The following is an 18,699-nucleotide window of genomic DNA, read 5'->3' on the forward strand; positions in this document are numbered from 1 at the left end:
CAGCAGGAGGAAAGCTTTCACTGTTAGAGAGCGAAGCCAGTAACCACCATCCCGTAGCCGCTATCGCTAATCACAAACAGCTCCGGAAAAGTAAATAAACACAGAACGCACTGATCTGAAATCTCATGAATCCAGATTTTATTCACACTCACAACACAGAAAACATGAACGGAGAAAATAAAGTGCTTCAATAGAAATATGAGTTTGAACTTGAGGGCAGCTAACACGTCTCTAAAATTGAGCACAGGTCAATAAAGATAGCAAAAGAAAAACAGCTGATCAGCTGACCTGTCAGCGCTGGGTCACATGATCGGGCAGAGCTTCACCAACCTGCAGCAATCCTCACTGTGAACATGACATCATCTACATACCATGACATCATCTACATACCATGACATCATCTACATACCATGACATCATCAGCACACTCAGAGGAATCTCTGTGCGCGGGGACGATATCCGTGACCTTCAGCAGTGCTGGCGTTTCCACGACCACCTCAGCGAATCATTCAGGCTTCGATCACAGATGAACGGCTTCCCGTCACAGCGGGGAGCGCCGGTGTGTTTGCAGAGCGGACCCAAAAGCAGACGAGAAAAAACTGATCAAACAAAACGCGAGCCGTTACGGCGGCTGATACAGAAAAACGAAGCTAAACTCAGTGACAAGAGACAAGAACATGAAACTGAACAGGTTCATGCAACAATGTGAAACCAAACATGAGCATGAAGCTGAAACTCTGCGACGTGAAGACGAACAGACGACCCAACACTGAACACAGAGGACGTAAATACACAGAAGGCAATGAGGGAAGTGGAAACACCGAGGAAACAGCTGACACACGTGAACGTCACACCACGAACTAAACACACTGAACATGGACACGAGACTTTCAAAATAAAACAGGAAACCTGGAGAGACGTGATAACACAGCTTGACAACATGAACACGCAGACAAACTGACACATGAGAACAGATAAGGGAGACGTTAAGAGAACAGGACAGAAGATAGGAAAGACTCACACAGGGACACAGGGGAGACACACTAGACTGAACACAACTAAACACAATCTAAATCACAGCACAAGAACATTATTGCAGTACATAAGAAAAGTCCAGACCAGCCCCTTCTCACCGAGCCAGTCAGCTGTTTTTATTTCAGGACGGTAAAGGGACACTGAGCTCGGAGATGTGAGGAGGACGAGCTGCAGCTTTTCTGTCCTCTCGGGTGAACATGTTGTTTACTGTGAAATTACACAGTGAAGACGAGCTCCTCCTCTTCCTCCTCCACATGCTGCAGTGCAGCTGGAAATGGGAGAAACAGAGAGGAAGCTGGGTAATCATGGTTTTAGATGAAGGGGCCGGGGTTACATATTCAGTGCCCACACACAATCAATCACCATCAACACGAAGTCATGTGAGAGAAGGTGAACTCAGTGTAGGCAGATCTGTACAGGTTGCACTTCTTTTATCTGAAATTAGGCCAAATGAAACAAACACTAAGCTAAAAAGATGCTTTCAGCTTCAGTGAAACGAGAAATGAAATCAGATTCTTCAGTGTGGGAACCCTAACCCTCTGGGAATGCTCCCTGCATGCCATTACTCCTCCAGGGCCAAAGACAGCAAACATCAGGGGCATGAATGATGATCGACCACTTGCTCTGAATGTGAAAATCATCAAGTTCTTTGAGCTTTTCCCAAATAAGGCAAACGCATCTGTGGACTCACATCAGTCGGCCTGCAGAGGTCACTGCGCCGACCGTCTGTGCCGGTGCTTCGTGTCTCTGTTACTCTTTTACTTTGTATTTAGCTGCTTTTATCCTCACAGGTGCTTCAGTGCTGCAGGTTTGAGATCTCAGCCTGAGTCAGCACACCTGAGTCAGCACACCTGAATCAGATGATGAGTTCGTTACCAGGCTTCTGGAGAACTTCAGGACACGGAGGTCGTTTAGTCACACGTGTAAAACCTGCAGGATGATGAGCTCTCTGACATCTACCAGAGTGAAACACACAGAAATGAACAGATTAATCAGCGAACACCTAAAGCTAACATGTTGTTAATATAACTGCTCTGCTTGTTTGGAAATAAACTGTAACTGGTGTGAAAATGAATGAAGACGCCTCATTCACATCATCAGTGAACTGCAAGCTGCTTTAACACTACCTATAATTTAACATTTACATCATGTTGAATGTTGAATATATGTATATATTATTCCTGTTTCATTTGTTCTCATTCTGGCTGGATTTGCATTTAACACAATGCGCCTGGTTGGAGAACACTGCTGACCATTATCATTTTAATGATTGTTTGTCTACATGCTAACAAATGAACTGCCTTCACCAGAACATCAGAGTTCAGTGAAACACTTCATGAGATTGTTCTGAAACTAAAACGAGTCCACACTGCCAGAGAGGACTGCCCATCACTGTTTGGTTACAAAGAAAAGACAGTTTGGGCTGAGGTCCGTAATTATAGCATCAAAAAGCTGTATATAAATGTGCATTTCCTGTTTTACTTTGAAGGTCTGCGTCTTATGTCTGTGTGTTCAGTTTTGCTCTCCCTAGCTGTGAAGGACCCGGCCTTCACGGTCTACGTGGGCCGGGTCCTTCAAAGACCGAGAAGGCGAGTGCGAGGCTGTGAAATGGGACGGTGTAGCCACACGGCAATGAGTTAACCTGCAGGAATGTCTTAGAGACATAAGGACCTGGATGGCCGCTAACTTTCTGCTTCTTAATTCAGATCAAACTGAGGTTATTGTACTCGGCCCTGAAAATCTTAGAAATATGGTATCTAACCAGATTCTTACTCTGGATGGCATTACCTTGGCCTCCAGTAACGCTGTGAGGAACCTTGGAGTCATTTTTGACCAGGATATGTCCTTCAACGCACATATTAAACAAATATGTAAGACTGCGTTCTTCCATTTGTGCAACATCTCTAAAGTTAGAAATATCCTGTCTCAGAGTGAAAAACTAGTTCATGCATTTATTACTTCCAGGCTGGACTACTGTAATTCATTATTATCAGGAAGTCTAAAATCTCCCTGAAAAGCCTTCAGTTAATCCAAAATGCTGCAGCAAGAGTCCTGACAGGGACTAGAAAGAGAGAGCAGATTTCTCCTGTTTTGGCTTCCTGTTAAATCCAGAATTCAAAATCCTGCTCCTCACATACAAGGTCTTAAATAATCAGGCCCCACCTTATCTTAATGACCTTGTAGTACCATATCACCCTATTAGAGCACTTCGCTCTCGCTCTGCAGGCCTACTTGTTGTTCCTAGAGTTCCTAGATTTAAAAGTAGAATGGGAGGCAGAGCCTTCAGTTTTCAGGCCCCTCTTCTGTGGAACCAGCTTCCAGTTTGGATTCAGGAGACAGACACTATCTCTACTTTCAAGATTAGGCTTCAAACTTTCCTTTTTGCTAAAGCATATAGTTAGGGCTGGACCAGGTGACCCTGAATCCTCCTGTACTTATGTAAGATGGCGACAGATGTACCCTTAGGCCCCTCCTTGTGAAAAGGGAAAGACCATCTCTGAATCGAGGAGGTCAGGTCAGTCCTTTATTATCCAGGTTTGTTGCTGAAGCTGTATTATGCAGTTCTTCAGAGGAAATACAATCAGCTAAATAAAAGTCTCCAAACTCACGTATGAAACGTTGGGCCTCACAGGGTTAAGGTACAAACACGTCAGACTCAGACTGGACTGAATAAAACTGATTTATAAGTTCCTGTGTGGCGTTCTCACCGGAGGAAAATGTCACCACTGATCGATAGGGAAACCTGGGAGGACTGGACGGATCTCTGCACACAAACACATCAGGTTTCTGAAACACGAGGAGTTTTTACGTGTCCTCGGACTTCAGCGTAATTTCAGGAGGAGTCCCGTCGCTGTGTGGTTATCACTTCCTGAGTGCGACTTCATGGACACAGATATTTTTACACTCTTTCAGCGTGTGGCTGAACTCATCTCAGGAAATTGGATAGCTCTCCGACTCACAGTGTAAATGACAGCAGCTGCCAGTAGCGCCAACCTGCTTCTTCTTTCTGAGCGGCACAGACCCATCTGGCTTTAGCAGCAGGAAATCATTTTCTAATATCTTTTTCTGCTTTCATTTCTGTGACACTCTGACTCGTGGGGACAAACACACATCTCCCTTCCACTTCAAAATAATCCCATCTAAGACGCAGCAACAATCAAAAGCTCTCCTGTTGTCCTCTCGTCCATCTTCCTCTCTCAAAAACACTCCTCCTGTTTGAGCTCTTCCTCATCATCCTCCTGCTTTGATTGCAGCGATAACAAATCAGCTGTGTGGTTTTTCTCTCTGCAGACGTGGCGACAGAGTTCAGTCAGTTTTCTGTGTGGACACAAAAATCACATCTCTCTGTCTTTAATAGTTTTCCAGCACGAACACACGAAGGTACAAGTGGCTTCAACAGACTCTTGTTGTTCTCGTTGATCTTTGACAGAAACAAACTCCCTCGTCTCAAGTTTGAATCCTGGAATATCTTCTTCCAAAGACATTTCTGCTTCTTCAGAATCAGAGTCGCGTCCCTAACCCTAACCCTGTGCACAGACACATACAAGGAATTTGGTTCTGGTAGATGGCGACTCTCAAGCACAGCAATGTATATCTCAACAATGTAAGCAACACACACACACACACACGGATATATACAGCTACACATGCATACACAAACATACACAAGCTGTGTAAACCAACCATAAATATCTAGATCTTATGTACATAAACTACAGGATGACAGAGATGAGATGAGGTGGGATGAGACAGGAATTCATGAAACCCATCAGCTGCAGAGTCGGCGTCAGCCGACGAGCGGGTTGGGCACGGGGAACTGTTGCTGGGTTAGATCGTGTGCTGCTTCCAGTTTAAGTTTAAAAGCTTGTGTGATTATCGGACATGAGGGATACCAGTGAGGTCACTTTGCATGTTGCCTCGTGGTGATCAGTGAACGAGGCTCCAGCCCTCTGATGCATGTCCTCACTCGTCCTCACAAAGCTCCTGCCTCGTCTTTCACTGCTGATCTATTTCGGTGATTTTCCTGCAGCGTGTTTCAGTCTTTATGGTGACAGTTTCCATGTCAAACACCAGTTAAGCAGAGAGAGCGTTTAGCAGCGTCTTCACATTGCTCAGTGTGAGCCGCCAGCTGTTTCCAGGAAAATAGCACATTTTTTTAACATGCAGTGGAAGAAGAAAGAGATCCACTCTGACACGTTTGACCTCAGCACAAAAGCAGGAAACTAAGATGTGACTTCAGATGGAGGGAACAGAGTGAAGGTACCAGAAAGTCTCTGCCCCACCATCTTTATTTAAAGCTGACCAGGTTTCAGAGCTGCCCTCATCGGTTTCCTGCTGTCGTTCAGTTTCTGTCTTCCATTAATTATTCAGAAGCAAACATACGTCACTGCAGTGAATCCAGACTGCAGCGCTGCACACGGAGCTCAGGGAGCTAACAGCCTCTTACTGTGCATTTAAATAGACAGTACCAGTAAAACCAGTTACGTTTACTGGACAGTATACATCTGCCAGTTTGACAGAAAGGCACTCAAATACCCATAATGCCTCAGTGATATCCGCAGCAAATGAACCCAGTGTTGATTTTAACTGTTGTTCTGAAGGCTTCACCTTCTTCTTTCCTTTGTCGTTTCTGTGTTTGAACTTCCTGCTTCACCTCACTGGTAGCTCTCCAATCACTTCCTCTCAGCTGGTTGTCTGTGAACTTCTCTTGTGTCGCGTATGTCTGAAAAATCAACTTTGACCTTTTTGTGATGCAAAGCTTTTTAGACCCGTTCAAGCCAAAGGAGGAATCAGCAAAGGTGAAAGTCTTTAATCTCAACCATATTTCTGGTGTACAGGTAGAAATGTTGGAGGTAAGAATCCTTCTCTAATGATCTCAAACATCCAAAGACACCTTCAGGTCTGCTCTGCCGTCGAGTCGAGCTGGAAAGGTTAGAGAGGTAACTCTGTGCACACGGAGCAAAAGTTAAGCTCAAACCAACACTGAGGTGATTTTAAACTGTTCGTTATATGAGAGGAATGAACTCAAAGACCAGCATTAAAGGCTTGTACACTCAGCAGGTGGTTTACTGGAGTAATCAGCCGCAGAGATGCTGATTTGTTCCTCTTTTTGTCTTTACTTCCTGAAGCAGATGAAAGGAGTCTGTGCCGGCCCAAAGCAATGATCTTTGATAATCATTTCTGAGGACTGCAAAGAAAAAAGTGTCAGATGTTCGTGGACAGTGTCCCCGTGGTGTGGATGAAATGAGTCAGACTAAGAAGAATCAGCATTACACCAAGCATGGCACGTTCTTCTACTTTTCTGAGTACTCAGAGTACTTATACTTGTCTGTTTCACCATTCACACCTGCCTAAGTGCTTCAGATTTACTTTTATGATGAGAGATGAGATAGCCTTTATTTGTCAGTTGCAGGTCTTTTGCCCACAACCGAGATGACAGACCTTGCCGACCGTACATACAATACACAAACATCACATTGGGGAGACAGGTCAGGCTAGGTAGCGAGGAAAAAAAACATCGAAATGTGTAACGCAAAAGGATAATACAGGAATGCACAGATATCAACACACCATAGCACAATAAACACAGACAGCAACATGGGAAAGAGTTCCAGTGTGTACATCTGATCTGGGACCGCTGCAATCTTTCGACTGCGCCTCCAACTGACCCGATGTCCACATCAGAGGGGAGGTAAGCGTTGGAGGTGGCGTTGGATCCGGGGTAGGGAGGGTGATGCGTCAGTGAGTGCTTATCAGTATCAGTATATGTATGTGTGTGCGTTTCCATAGTTCAGCTGAGACAGTGTCCTTCGCCCTGCCAGGCTAAGTAAACAGTCTTCCAGCCAACCCAGGTGGCCTTGTAGGGAATGGGAAGGAACAGACTAAACACAGTCGTTATCAGGGAGTTGTTGTTCAGCTCCGGCCTTGTAGCTGGCGCCGAGAGGGTATCCGGATGAAGTGATGTTAATTTTTTACTTTAGCGCAAACAGCTCATATGAATTTCAAAGCAGTTCTACAGTCCAACACTGGTCTCTTAATCTCCCGTTGGAGAGCCGCGAGCTTCGCCATACTTGCTTTCTGTGATGTTGTCATTTCTTGTGCTCAAGGAGCCGATTTCTGAGAACTCACGGCAGTGTGCCTCCCCGAGATGTCATCCAATTTTGCGCCCAGAGATGTTATTCCGGGCTAGCCCTTCCGAGATGTATCCAGTCTGCAGTCAGAGATCTTATTCTGAGTATTCACAGCAGCCGTAGCCTCTCCAAGATCTTATCCGTGGTGACTCAATGAGCCCATTTTGAGAAACTCACGCCTCTCCCATCGTTCCAATCCCAGCGGGCAGCCTTGTGGGGGTTTGAACAGCCGGTTCTGCTTTCTTAATTCTTCGATAAGTCAGGGCCAAGCCAGCTCCGATCCGCCAGAACCCTGTTACCATGGTTCCGAATAGGTAGATATCTTCAGCACTCAGGCTCACCCAAGCCCAAACTTCTCGTTGAGAAAGGGGTGTCAATTGCATTTATGGACCAGTTGATCCAATCCATAATTCCTCTTTTAGGTTTTAGAGAACAGACTGTGAGAGAATGTTCCAGGGAAAATACAAAAAAACCCCACGAGACTAGACAAGGACATAAGCAGGGAAGATAAGGGAGAGGAGAAAAAGTGCGTCCGCCTCCTCCGAGAGCCAAAGAAGAAGGTATGAAGAAGGTATTTTATGGCACCAAATCACAACAACAGCTGCCTAAAGGTGCTTTATAAAGTAAAGCTCCTACAATAATACTGAGAAAACTCGTAAATCGTATGGCCTGCTGTGCACAAGTGCTTTGGCAAGAGTGGGAAGAGAAAACGACCTTTTCACAGGAAGAGACCTCCTGAGAACCAGGCTCAGGGAGAAGCAGCCATGCAGTGACCGGTGGGGGTGAGGGGAGGACGACAGGACAAGGACACACCGTGGATAAGAGCCAGAGATTACTAATAAGTACCGATTAGATGCAGAGAGGTGTTTAAACACCACTTAAACTGGTTAAACTGGTCATCTGACACTAAATCTCACGTGATCGTTGGTATTGATGGTCCACGGCCTCCAGCAGTGATCAGCAGGAGTCAGAGCAGTCGTGTTATTGCTGCAGCGCTTGTCTGTTGAGCTGAGACTGACACTGACAGACGAGATCGCTCTCAGGCGCCCTGTGGCTGAAACACTTCCTCAGCCAGACTAATGGACTGGAAACAGACGCAGCAGCTGTCGTCCATTTAACACCCAGCACTCAGCCTCAGGGTGGGATCACGTACCTCGACCAAAAACACGTCGCCTGAAGAACTTATACCTGTTAGAGAAGAAACCGCAGCTCATCGTTCAGGAAGCTGTTCTCATATTCAAGCTGTAAACCGTGAGCAGGATTGGAGCTCCTTGCTGCTCCACATCATCAGATAAAGCTCTGATGTCTCACCTGTTGGCGGTCTGCACCTGTCTGCATCCGTGTCTCCAGGACACAGCTGATCAGCTGTGACACTGATGTTTCAGACTCTGTGAGGTTTCTGCTGTCAGAGCAGAAAGGAGGCAGCGATCCAGGGAAGTCTCATTAACCCTGTAGTGAGTCTGAGCTCATCACTCCTCTCCTTTATGTGTGCAGGTGTGAGTGAATCTATGGCTGCAGGTGTGTCATTTGATTTGTTTGCATGGTCAGGTCATGTGCACGTATACTGGCCTTTTGAAAGTAACTTTGAAATTATTCCTCAGACAGCAATGAGGGGTAGCAACATACATGGACTGGTTCTTATATAGTACTTTACTCAAAGCACTTATACAACTTGCCGGTTTCACACCAGCACTTTTTGCAGTGCTTTCTAACATTCATACTCTGACAGATGCCTTGGGAAGCAACTTGGGGTCAGTGTCTTGCCCAAGGATATTTGGCTTGCAGGCCGGAGCAGTCGGGGATAGAACCACCAACCAACGAGTAGCAGATGATCTGCTCCACCTACTGAGCTGCTCCCACCTCCCTTTCGAGCGTAGAAGTTGAGTTACTTATAAATGGACATTTTTTACATTTGGTTTTACTTTTGGATGTTACGTTCTAGTTATTTATCTGCCGATAGATCTATATGTGCAGTAGTGTCCTAGATGGCACTTGTGAAGGTGTGCAATGTCTACTCAACCTTTCTTCCTTTGAGTTTCAGCTGCATTGGAAGAACCACGTGTAATTCACTGTTCAGATAAACATGGCTCCTCTCACGTCTCCTTGCTCTGTCTTGAGGAGAAGCCGTGGTTGGTCGTGTTTAGACAGAAGTCTGCAAAATGAAGGAGCCTGCACAGACAACAGCTTGTTCCCAGCAGGACGTAGGGATGCTTACCACATGTGTTTAAATGTGAAGCCAAGGGGTCGTTTACGAGCGACCGTGTGACGAGCGTAGAGTGACAGACGTGTCGTATGCTGTGTCACGGCGAGGTGCGCCGCTGTGTTAGAGCAGGGCCCAAGAGCAGACATAGGCACGGAGACGCGATATAACAAAGGCGAGCCTGATGACAGAAGGCAAAACAAAAGCTCAGACGAGTGCAGGCAAGACAACTAAACCTGAAGACAGACTATGAAATCCTGTGACACTGACGCTATACGAGACTATGAAACTGTGATAAAGCTGTGAAACTTTGTAAACTAATACTGTGAGAACCGTGACGACTATGACGAGACATAACTGCGAAGGCTACGCAGACGACGCGACAGACTGAATGAAACACAGAGACACATGAGGGATGATCAAAGAGGCCACACATGGGAGCACGGCTGACATGCATGAACCTAATGACAGGACAGGAAGTGAAACTAAATACAATGAAGAACACTGGACTCTTTCAAAATAAAACAGGAAACATTGAGACGTAGACATGACACAAGGGGAACCTGATAAACCATGAACTGAACTGCAAACTAGGCCTGACCGAATATAACTGAAAAGAAAGTGGAATACAGATGAAATAACAAAACAACATGAAGCTCAGACACACTGGGTCACATGACCCAGGACCATGACACACCGGCTGACACCAATCAATGAAAACTTTAACGGGTCATTAAAGTTTGGGGGATTTCTTCCCTAAATTTAAAAGAAAAATATTTATAGATAAAATCCGTAATGTTACAGCATTTCACTTTTACTGTTAATCATGTGAACGTGGCAGCACGCAGAGAGCTGCAATAATCATGCTCACCACAGCGATCAGTCAGAATTCATGTACCTGCTGCTCCAATCACGGCGGCTGTTGCATGCTGAGCAGTGACAGCTGAAGTAACGAGGCAGCCTTCCTCCGAGCTGCCCCGCGGCCGACTCAGACACACAGCTCTTATGACAGCGTAATGAGGCAGCAACGGGATGCTCCGAGGGTCAGCGGCATTTCACCGCCGTGCACTGATTCGGCTTCATCTGACCAAAACACGACATCCTGTTGCTCGGGGTAACCGAGAGGAGGAACAAAGATTTCCTATCCTGCCCGAGTCCGCTGAAGGTTTGTGGAGCAGTTCCACGGTATTGCAGTATTAGTATTAAAACACCACCAGTAACACAAGCAGGGTGAACAAGACAATAGAAACACACACTGGGCTGGAGACAGGTCAGCTGTTCATTACCATTAGTCCTGACAGCTGTCCCTAATAAACTGTCAGAGGGCAGTTTTACATTTACAGCCAGTGATCGGATGTTAGCCCGTTTAGTCTGTCAGCACTCGATCCAGCAGCGCTCTGGTTCCCAAACCACGGCCTCAAACGTGTCACGGCTGCTTCACGTTCATGTGTAAACACCCCAGTGTGAGCTGCAGGGCAACAGATCCTGGGGCACGCCCCCCCCACCGTGTCTGTTGGTGATGATCCATAGGATGTCATACGAACAAAATGACTTTACATTGTTTGTAACTGGTTTCTAAAGTAGTTTTCATTGTAAATCTAATGAAACCCACATATGGTTTAATATAAGTCTTTCATCAGTGTCATAAGGCTGACGCTTAAACATCACAGAAAATAAAAATAATATTTTTTCTGCCAATAAAAGGAAAAAACTGTGGGTATTAATAAATAACCAAAGCTAATTAATAATCACACACAGTCAAAGATGTCACACTACTACTACTAATGTTGCAGCTTTCCCCATGTTCAAGTTTTATTTCTCTTCTTTCTTTGCTCCACATCTGTCCGTCTCCCGTGGTGTCATTCCGCCTTAACACAAGACCACCTGCTGGAATTACCAGGAAATGATGAAACATTCGCCTCCCAGCATCTAAAGAGTGACTCATAAATGAGCTGTGACTCAGACGGTGAACTTCTCTCTGTCTCGCTGGATACATTCAAAACACTTCAATATGAAAATACATTCTTGAAAAACCCGGACCCACCTTGTCACCGCCGCCGCTGGATGTGCGGGCAGCCACCGAAACAAACACCTCCCTGTCGCTGTGCCAGGGCCAGGTGGTGCTGATGGTCAGAGCTGATTCCCTCCCCCTCCTGTGTGGGGCGTAATGCTGCAAGGGGGGCGAACGCACCTGCACGGCATCCGCAATCATGCCTCGCCAGCCTAAAGCCTCGCCAGCCTGGTGTGTTCGGCTGGCAACTGAAAAGCTGCAGCCGTGACCGTGTAAACAGCAGAAGCATGAAACCACAGTTGGTCTGTCGTGGATCTTTCACAGCGTACCTGACATGGCTGCTGTGAACTATATCACGGAGTAACTGACAGACTCTTTAGAGCAGGGGTGTCGCGCACATGGATGAATGACTCGCTCTCAACGCTGTCACTGACTGAACCAGAGGGTTTAGCAGTGGAGCTTCTCCCTGGTGATGTGCTGCTGACTCACTGTGCTATTTTCTCATTCAAAGTGTATCTAAAGACCCCGTATCACAGGAACAATGTGAATCTGATAACACAAAGTGAGGCTGAGGCAGACTGTGAACTGTGACGCGTTCCTGCTGAAGCCCTCGTGTGTGGATGTGGTGATGAACATATTAAAATGCATTCAGCTGTGAGAACAAACTGCTCAAACTATTCTACACAATCAGAATCGAGGCTACACATCCACAGACTAACGTGACAAACGAAGGTAGCCACGTGCCCAACATTGCCCCGCTTCCTGTTCCTCTCTCTGACGGGACCAGTCAGACCAGATCAGCTGACCAGGACGCTCATTTTCTCATGGACTCTAGAGAGAAAGCAGACATGTCTGTATTGGCTTCACTTTTAAGATGTTTTTTTTATTTTTAGAGACTGGATGTAGAGCAGGTTACCATCTGCTCGACAGGTAAGCATGCAGCACCTGTTGGTCTCAGTCAGGCATCAAATCAGCTCGAGGCTTCCAAACCTGCGACGATGACGCCTTTCTCTGTATTTACAGTCCGTGCAGAAAGGTCAGGGCTACAGTCGGGATCAGAAAAACAAAACTCGAATGTCTTTTGTGTCTCCGGTTATTATGTAAAGTGCTTTCAGCCGCAGAGACTTAGTGCTGGAGGTTAGAAGAGAATAAAAACAGATCTAGTTCCTGTGAGTATCCAGATGAAGAGGCTCCATTGCTCCAGGTAACACCTGGACTACTTCAGGAATGAGAGGTGCTGAGAGAAACTACAGTGCTGTCGTATGTGACCTCATTAGATGGTTAAAACCTTTACTGCATACTAAACTGTAGCTCAGTCTTTTAAAGCGACGGAGACATCCATCCTCGCTGTCACTCAAAAACAGAAAATCATTAACACAGCACAGAACCAAACAGGCTCTGTGCTGCCATCAAGCTTTGCAGCACAATGCAAACACGAACATTACCAGAGTATTTCAGCCATCACAGTCTTCTAAACTATATAGACACAGAGTCAGTGATCCCTACGTCCATGGCAGGAGCACAGCACCTCCTCCTGCGCCTCCTCCTCCTCTTCTTTGTATTCAAAGACAGAAAGAGTTGTTCCATGTTTCCTGTTCACACATCCTTACTGAAATCAGTCCACAGGAGCACTTTGTCCTCTGATGTTCTCACCTAATAAAGATCATCATCCTGTCTTCAGACTGTCACAGCACCCACATGTACACTTCTTCGGAGTTTAGCTGCAAACTGGACACATAGTGCTGAACTACAGAGTAGACACTGAGTAACACCAGAGCCGTGCATGACACCTGTGTGACTCACTGCTGCTGAAATATCTCCAGTAATGCTGCTGTGATACACGACACCCCTCAGATATCAGCCTTATTTTGCACCGTGATTAATTTCACTGAGTGGTAAAGACTTTAAGAGGGGCACCGAGAGCCTGAGGGCAGGTCAAAGGACCTCGAGGGAGGAGATGGGAACAAAGGACAAAATGTGACGCAAGGCGAAAAAGCACAACACCAAAATGAGCCGTTGGGTCAGGAAACAGCTCAGAGTTAGTAATCCTGCAGGTACAAAACTGCTGCACTTGAGTGCACATGCCAGGCTACACAAAACGGCTTCCTATGTAGAGATTTCTGAAAACCAAGATGGCCTGCCCAAGGTACAGGATGCCTGTGCTGGCATTTCTCCTGCGGTGTTGCTATCAGTGTGTGAAGAGTGGGAGAAGAGGGTTGCATTGACAATCCAACACAATGGGCAGCACATTGAACACATTTTATAAGTGGTCAGAAACGTGTAAATAACTCATGAAACAATAAAGTTACATTGACACCAAGCACACCATTGTTTTTCTTGTGACATTACCAATAAGTCTGATGTGTCACATGACCCTCTTCCTATTGAAAAAACAAAAGTTGTATCCAAGATGGCCGACTTCTAAATGGCCACCATGGTCACCACCCATCTTGAGGAGTTTGTCCCTCACATATACTAATGTGCCACAAACAGGACTTTAATATCACCAACCATTCCCATGTTATTACGGTGTATCCATAGAAACGGCCCACCCTGTACATGAAATGCATTCAAATGTCCAGGAACGTCCTTAGACACCAAATCTAGCAGTGTAGGTATATCTAAGCCCAATATCACTGCATATGGTAGTCTGGGTGCTAAAGCCACTGGCAGGAGAAATGTCAAATACGCCTCAGCCATGTGATAATCCTTCTCATCACCATGTACACAGCTTATTTTAGTCCTCATGTCACTCCATAGCTCTCTTGGTACTAAACTAGCCAAAACCACTGACTGAAAGCTCCCTGTATCTAAGAGTGCTTCTTCACGCTGACCATTAACAGGTACAGGTGCTGTTCTTACTGCTTCATGATCAGGACCTGGCAAAGTGGGTCTGGGGGCTGAGCACAAAAGGGATGGCCTACTTTGTGTTGTTGCTGGGCAGATTTACTGAGTGTGGCCGATCTGGCTACAGTGATAACATCTAACCTCTGAATTTGAACCTGAATGTGACTTTTTAGTGTGACTGCTTTTACCAGAAACAAAATGTCTGCTTGCAGGATAACCTCTACTCTGGTCTATACCACCACTCCTTACACCCCCATCAGACTTCACGTCACGAAGCTGTCCCGGCCTAAGTGGTTCCTCTCGATCCTGTTCTGGCAGAGGTGAAGATTTCCACTAGCTGTGAAGCCTCCTCTGCAGATTTGGGGGCACGTTCCCTGATCCACACCTCCAGATCTGGGTGGACCAGAAACTGCTCCAAGATCATCAGCTCAGAAACGTCTTTCACTGTAGATTCTTCATTTGTAAAACATATCGTTTAATCGCACACAAAGTTCTCTTGGAGTTTCACCGGGGTGAATATCCAGGGCTCGAAGCCTTCTTCTGTATGTGTCAGCAGTTATTTCATATTTAGCAAGAATGGCATCCTTTACTTTATCATAGACTTCCGAGTCAGCAATGTCCATGAGCACATAAGCACTACGTGCTTTACCTGTGAGCAGAGAGTCGAACAGCCCATTCTTCTCTAGGCCGACGGCAGACTTGAGCCATTCTCCCAAAGGTCGTGAGAAAATGCTTGATATCATCACCTGGAGTGAGTGGCAACAACTCTGGATCTCTCTGGTGAAACGGTTCCTGTCTTGGCAGAGACCACATCTGCTGACCAGTCAGACCAGGCCCCCCATCAGGTTCACCTCCCTCCTCGTTTTCACCTGAGCTTGAATTTGGTGAAACTGGTGTTGCAAACTTTTCCATCTTTGCTCTTGTTGGGCTGATTCTTTCTCCATCTCTGGTCTCTTGTTGCTGGAGACTGCATCAACCAGATCTGTCAGTTCATCCAGTCTATCGCCCGGTTTAGCTCCTGGTTTAGCCACTGCATCAGCTGTAGCACCTTCACCCTCCTCTGCTCATTAAAGTCATTTTTCTTTCCTCGTCATCATGTTGACCTCATTCATTAGAGGCAGCAGTTCTGACACCGCCGTCAGTTTTGGCTGGCGGTCATAGGTTCCTTCCAATAATATGACGCAAGACTGGAGTAAAAGACATCCATGGACTGGCACTTTATTAAAGAAGGCGCATGTTAACAGCACAAACACCAACAACCCACTAAAAACAAAATGGCTTCCTTTATACTCTACCTTACAGGTGAGCATCCGGACTAGCCCAGGTGTGGGGGTTAACTACTCAAAATGAAAACATAACCCTCCACACAAACAAACAAACAATAACATTAGAGCACATAACAAACATACATATTTCCAACACGTACTATAAACACATCAATAACATAAGCTTCAACCATCACTATCTAAATTAAAACCCTTCTTAACCACACCCCCCTAACCTGGCACACTGGTCTGCTCCAGGAGCTCATCAGCAGGTGATTGAGCTGCTTCCACTCTTTTGCTGCACATCCTGCAAGAAGCAACCAGGACAGGTGAGTACTTTCACAAATTCTCTTTTCACATATGTTTAGGTTACCGACAAATGATTAAATGTAAGCAGCTCTAACTTCGGCTCTTATCTCACACAGGTAGGCCAGTCCCCTTATCTCTTCACCTTTACGTAGTGATGGGCAGATGAAGCTTCATGGAGCACTGAAGCTTTTCATCCAATTGGTTCACCCCAGCACAAAGCGCCTTGAAGCTTCATTCGCTCTAGTAGGACACCTACTGGACGTAAAAATATTAGATGGCATGAATTTGAAGAGTGTGGCCGTTTGCACACAGCCTGTAAACGTCAACAACAAAAGGAGTGTGTAAAACATGTATATTGTAGTGATGGCAGTATACTGTGTATATTTATACTGGCAGTGTGGAAAATGATCATTTGGAAATGCTTAAAATGGAAATGATCATTTACTGTGAGGTGAGGTGTGGTTGGGGTGTGGACAGTGGTTGTGCTTTTGTAATGTTGAGGTATGGACAGCTACACACTGAAGCCTCAGTCCTGCCTGTTCACATTTTATTCTGTAAAAACTAAATTTTCACTGCTTTTATGACCTTTTAGTGGGGAGAACATAGCAAGGATTTAATGATTTAACAAATCTTTTAAATTCTTTGTCCTCCACAATGCTAAATGGCTGGGAGTCCTCAGTCACCATGCTAACCAGGTCTTCATCTATTTGAGATTGTTCTCCTGAGGAAAGACAACAAAGACAAAGCACAAATATAAATATCACACACGTAACTTATAACAGTTGTATAATATTGTTATATCATTTAGTAACATTACTGCATGCTACATTATCATGGCATTTGATGGCTCACCTGGTCTTGCTCCACAATCGGTGTTCCCCTTATTCTCATGCAAAGCTCTGTAGTGCCTCAGCATGGATGAGGTGTTGTTGTTATATCCCAGCTCCCTGGCACATAGCAAACACTTCACCTTGTACAAAAGTAAAGCCACTTAACATAAGTTTTATTGCACCATCAGTATTATGAAAATACATCTTCTGTAGAAATTTACATACCTTGTTGGGAGGAATAAAATCAAAATGTTCCCACACAGGGGAGGACATCCTCCTCTTCTTAGCTGGCTCCATTCTCTCCTGACTTTCTCTCCTCACTCTCACAAACCTCCAAACTGTCACTAACTCTCACTAACCGCAACTCTCCATCAAACACCCACATTTTGAATGAAGTCTGAGGGGTTTTTATCGCTGTCGTAGCTCGCGGCAAAGTTCGAACCACTTCCTGAACCAGTCACGTGGTACAGCCGGGCAGCGATGCTTCGGACGTCATCATTTTCAGCTCCTCCCATAAATGAAGCAAGCCTCGATACGCGCATCGCGGAAACGCCCCCTCATTTACTCGACACAAGCTTCGAAGCCTCGATGCAGAACGTCACATCACTACCTTTACAAGCTGTCAATTTAATCCTACATCAAATAAACCTAATAAAGAATTCATAAGAACTAATGTTTTCTTTATTAGACTTTTTTAAATTCCCGATCAATTACTAACAATGCAAACGAGGTAATGGCACCTTGGTCTCCATCACACTGTCAAGGCTGCGACGGCAGAAGTGTGAAGAGCAGTGCTGGGTAAGTTACTTTAAAGTAGTAACTTTTCTCTGTATCTATGAAGCGCCTTGAGGCGACATTTGTTGTGATTTGGCGCTATATAAATAAAATTGAATTGAATTGAATTGAATTAGTTACATTACTAGTTCTATCAAAAGTAACTCAGTTACTTCAAGTTACTTGTTGACGCCCGGGCGTTTTGACTAGAGACCGGCCGCCATTATAGGAAAAATCATAAAGCCTTTGAATGAAAACAAACACTGTTGTGACAGTGATGTTCACTGTTCTGATGGTATATATGCATCAATCTATCAATCGTTTGTTGTAAGATTTAGATAATTATTTAATAAAAGCTAGATATTTTAAATGAGAATAAGAAAGTATTTCTTTGTGCCCCCCTCTCCCTGTTAATGCCCTACCTGCCCCCCTGGCAACACTTTGCTAGACCCGCCCCTGCACAGTTACCAGCTGTCAGCTACATAAAAAGGATCCTGGGGTTATCTGTCTCTCAGAAACAGTTCATAACTTCAACTCATTCATGTCACCTAAAAGGTAAACCTGTTTCTCCATCACAGCTCTGATGATTCAGTAAGGACATCTCCTGGTTTCATCTTCATGTTTCCCTCTCACCACATATCCAAACCCACATCATGACCAGCAAACATCAGCTGATACTAGAAATTAATATTGAATAAATTCTAACAACAGCTGATCAAACGTGCTGCTGTTGTTTAGCGCGAGCCTATCTAAATCCCAGTAACAATTAACGCGTTCCTGATTTTGGCATAATAACTAGTTACCGTGCTCATTACCACAATAATAACGTAGTTACTGTAATGCATTACTTAATAAGGCGTTAGTCCCTATACTGGTGAACAGATGAAAGGACCCAAGTGCAGCCACCGACTTTGCTGAGACTGAGCTTTTATTTACAGTTGTGACATACGAACAAAACAGGAAATGACGTGGAGCGAACAGAACCTAAAACCGAACACGAACCTGGAACTAGAGACCTGAAAACCTGGAAGCGTGAGGAGACCGAGAGGAGGGGTGACACGGGGCATGACGAAGAGCAAAGGACAACACACAGTAAATATAAACAGGGGGAAACGAGGAAATGGCACATGGGGGGAGACACAACTGAACCTAACTGACATGATGAGACAGGGAGGAAGCAAAACAGAATACACTGACATAAGACACGACCCTTCAAAGTAAAACAGGAAACACGACACACATGCAAAGACACAGACTCACCCTGAGACATCACTGCCTTTGAAACAGAGAACATGGG

The 18,699-nt window shown here is 45.3% G+C and overlaps 2 protein-coding genes across 2 annotated transcripts in view; one reads left to right on the plus strand and one right to left on the minus strand.

Annotated features, from left to right (window-relative positions):
* The window catches only part of LOC146493950 (uncharacterized), a 79,126-nt gene that overhangs the window by 48,207 nt on the left and 12,220 nt on the right, over positions 1-18,699 (plus strand). The gene's annotated exons all lie outside the window — the stretch shown is intronic.
* On the minus strand, positions 11,484-17,491 carry LOC146493951 (uncharacterized). Its single transcript, XM_085145626.1, has 3 exons — positions 16,854-17,491; positions 16,651-16,768; positions 11,484-16,519 (listed from the first exon to the last, which is right to left on the minus strand). The coding sequence occupies exons 1-3, from the start codon at positions 16,923-16,925 to the stop codon at positions 16,377-16,379; spliced, it is 333 nt and encodes a 110-aa protein (XP_085001752.1). The 5' UTR covers positions 16,926-17,491; the 3' UTR covers positions 11,484-16,376.

Source organism: Neolamprologus multifasciatus, chromosome 20 (assembly GCF_963576455.1).
Source record: "Neolamprologus multifasciatus chromosome 20, fNeoMul1.2, whole genome shotgun sequence".
NCBI lineage: Eukaryota > Metazoa > Chordata > Actinopteri > Cichliformes > Cichlidae > Neolamprologus > Neolamprologus multifasciatus.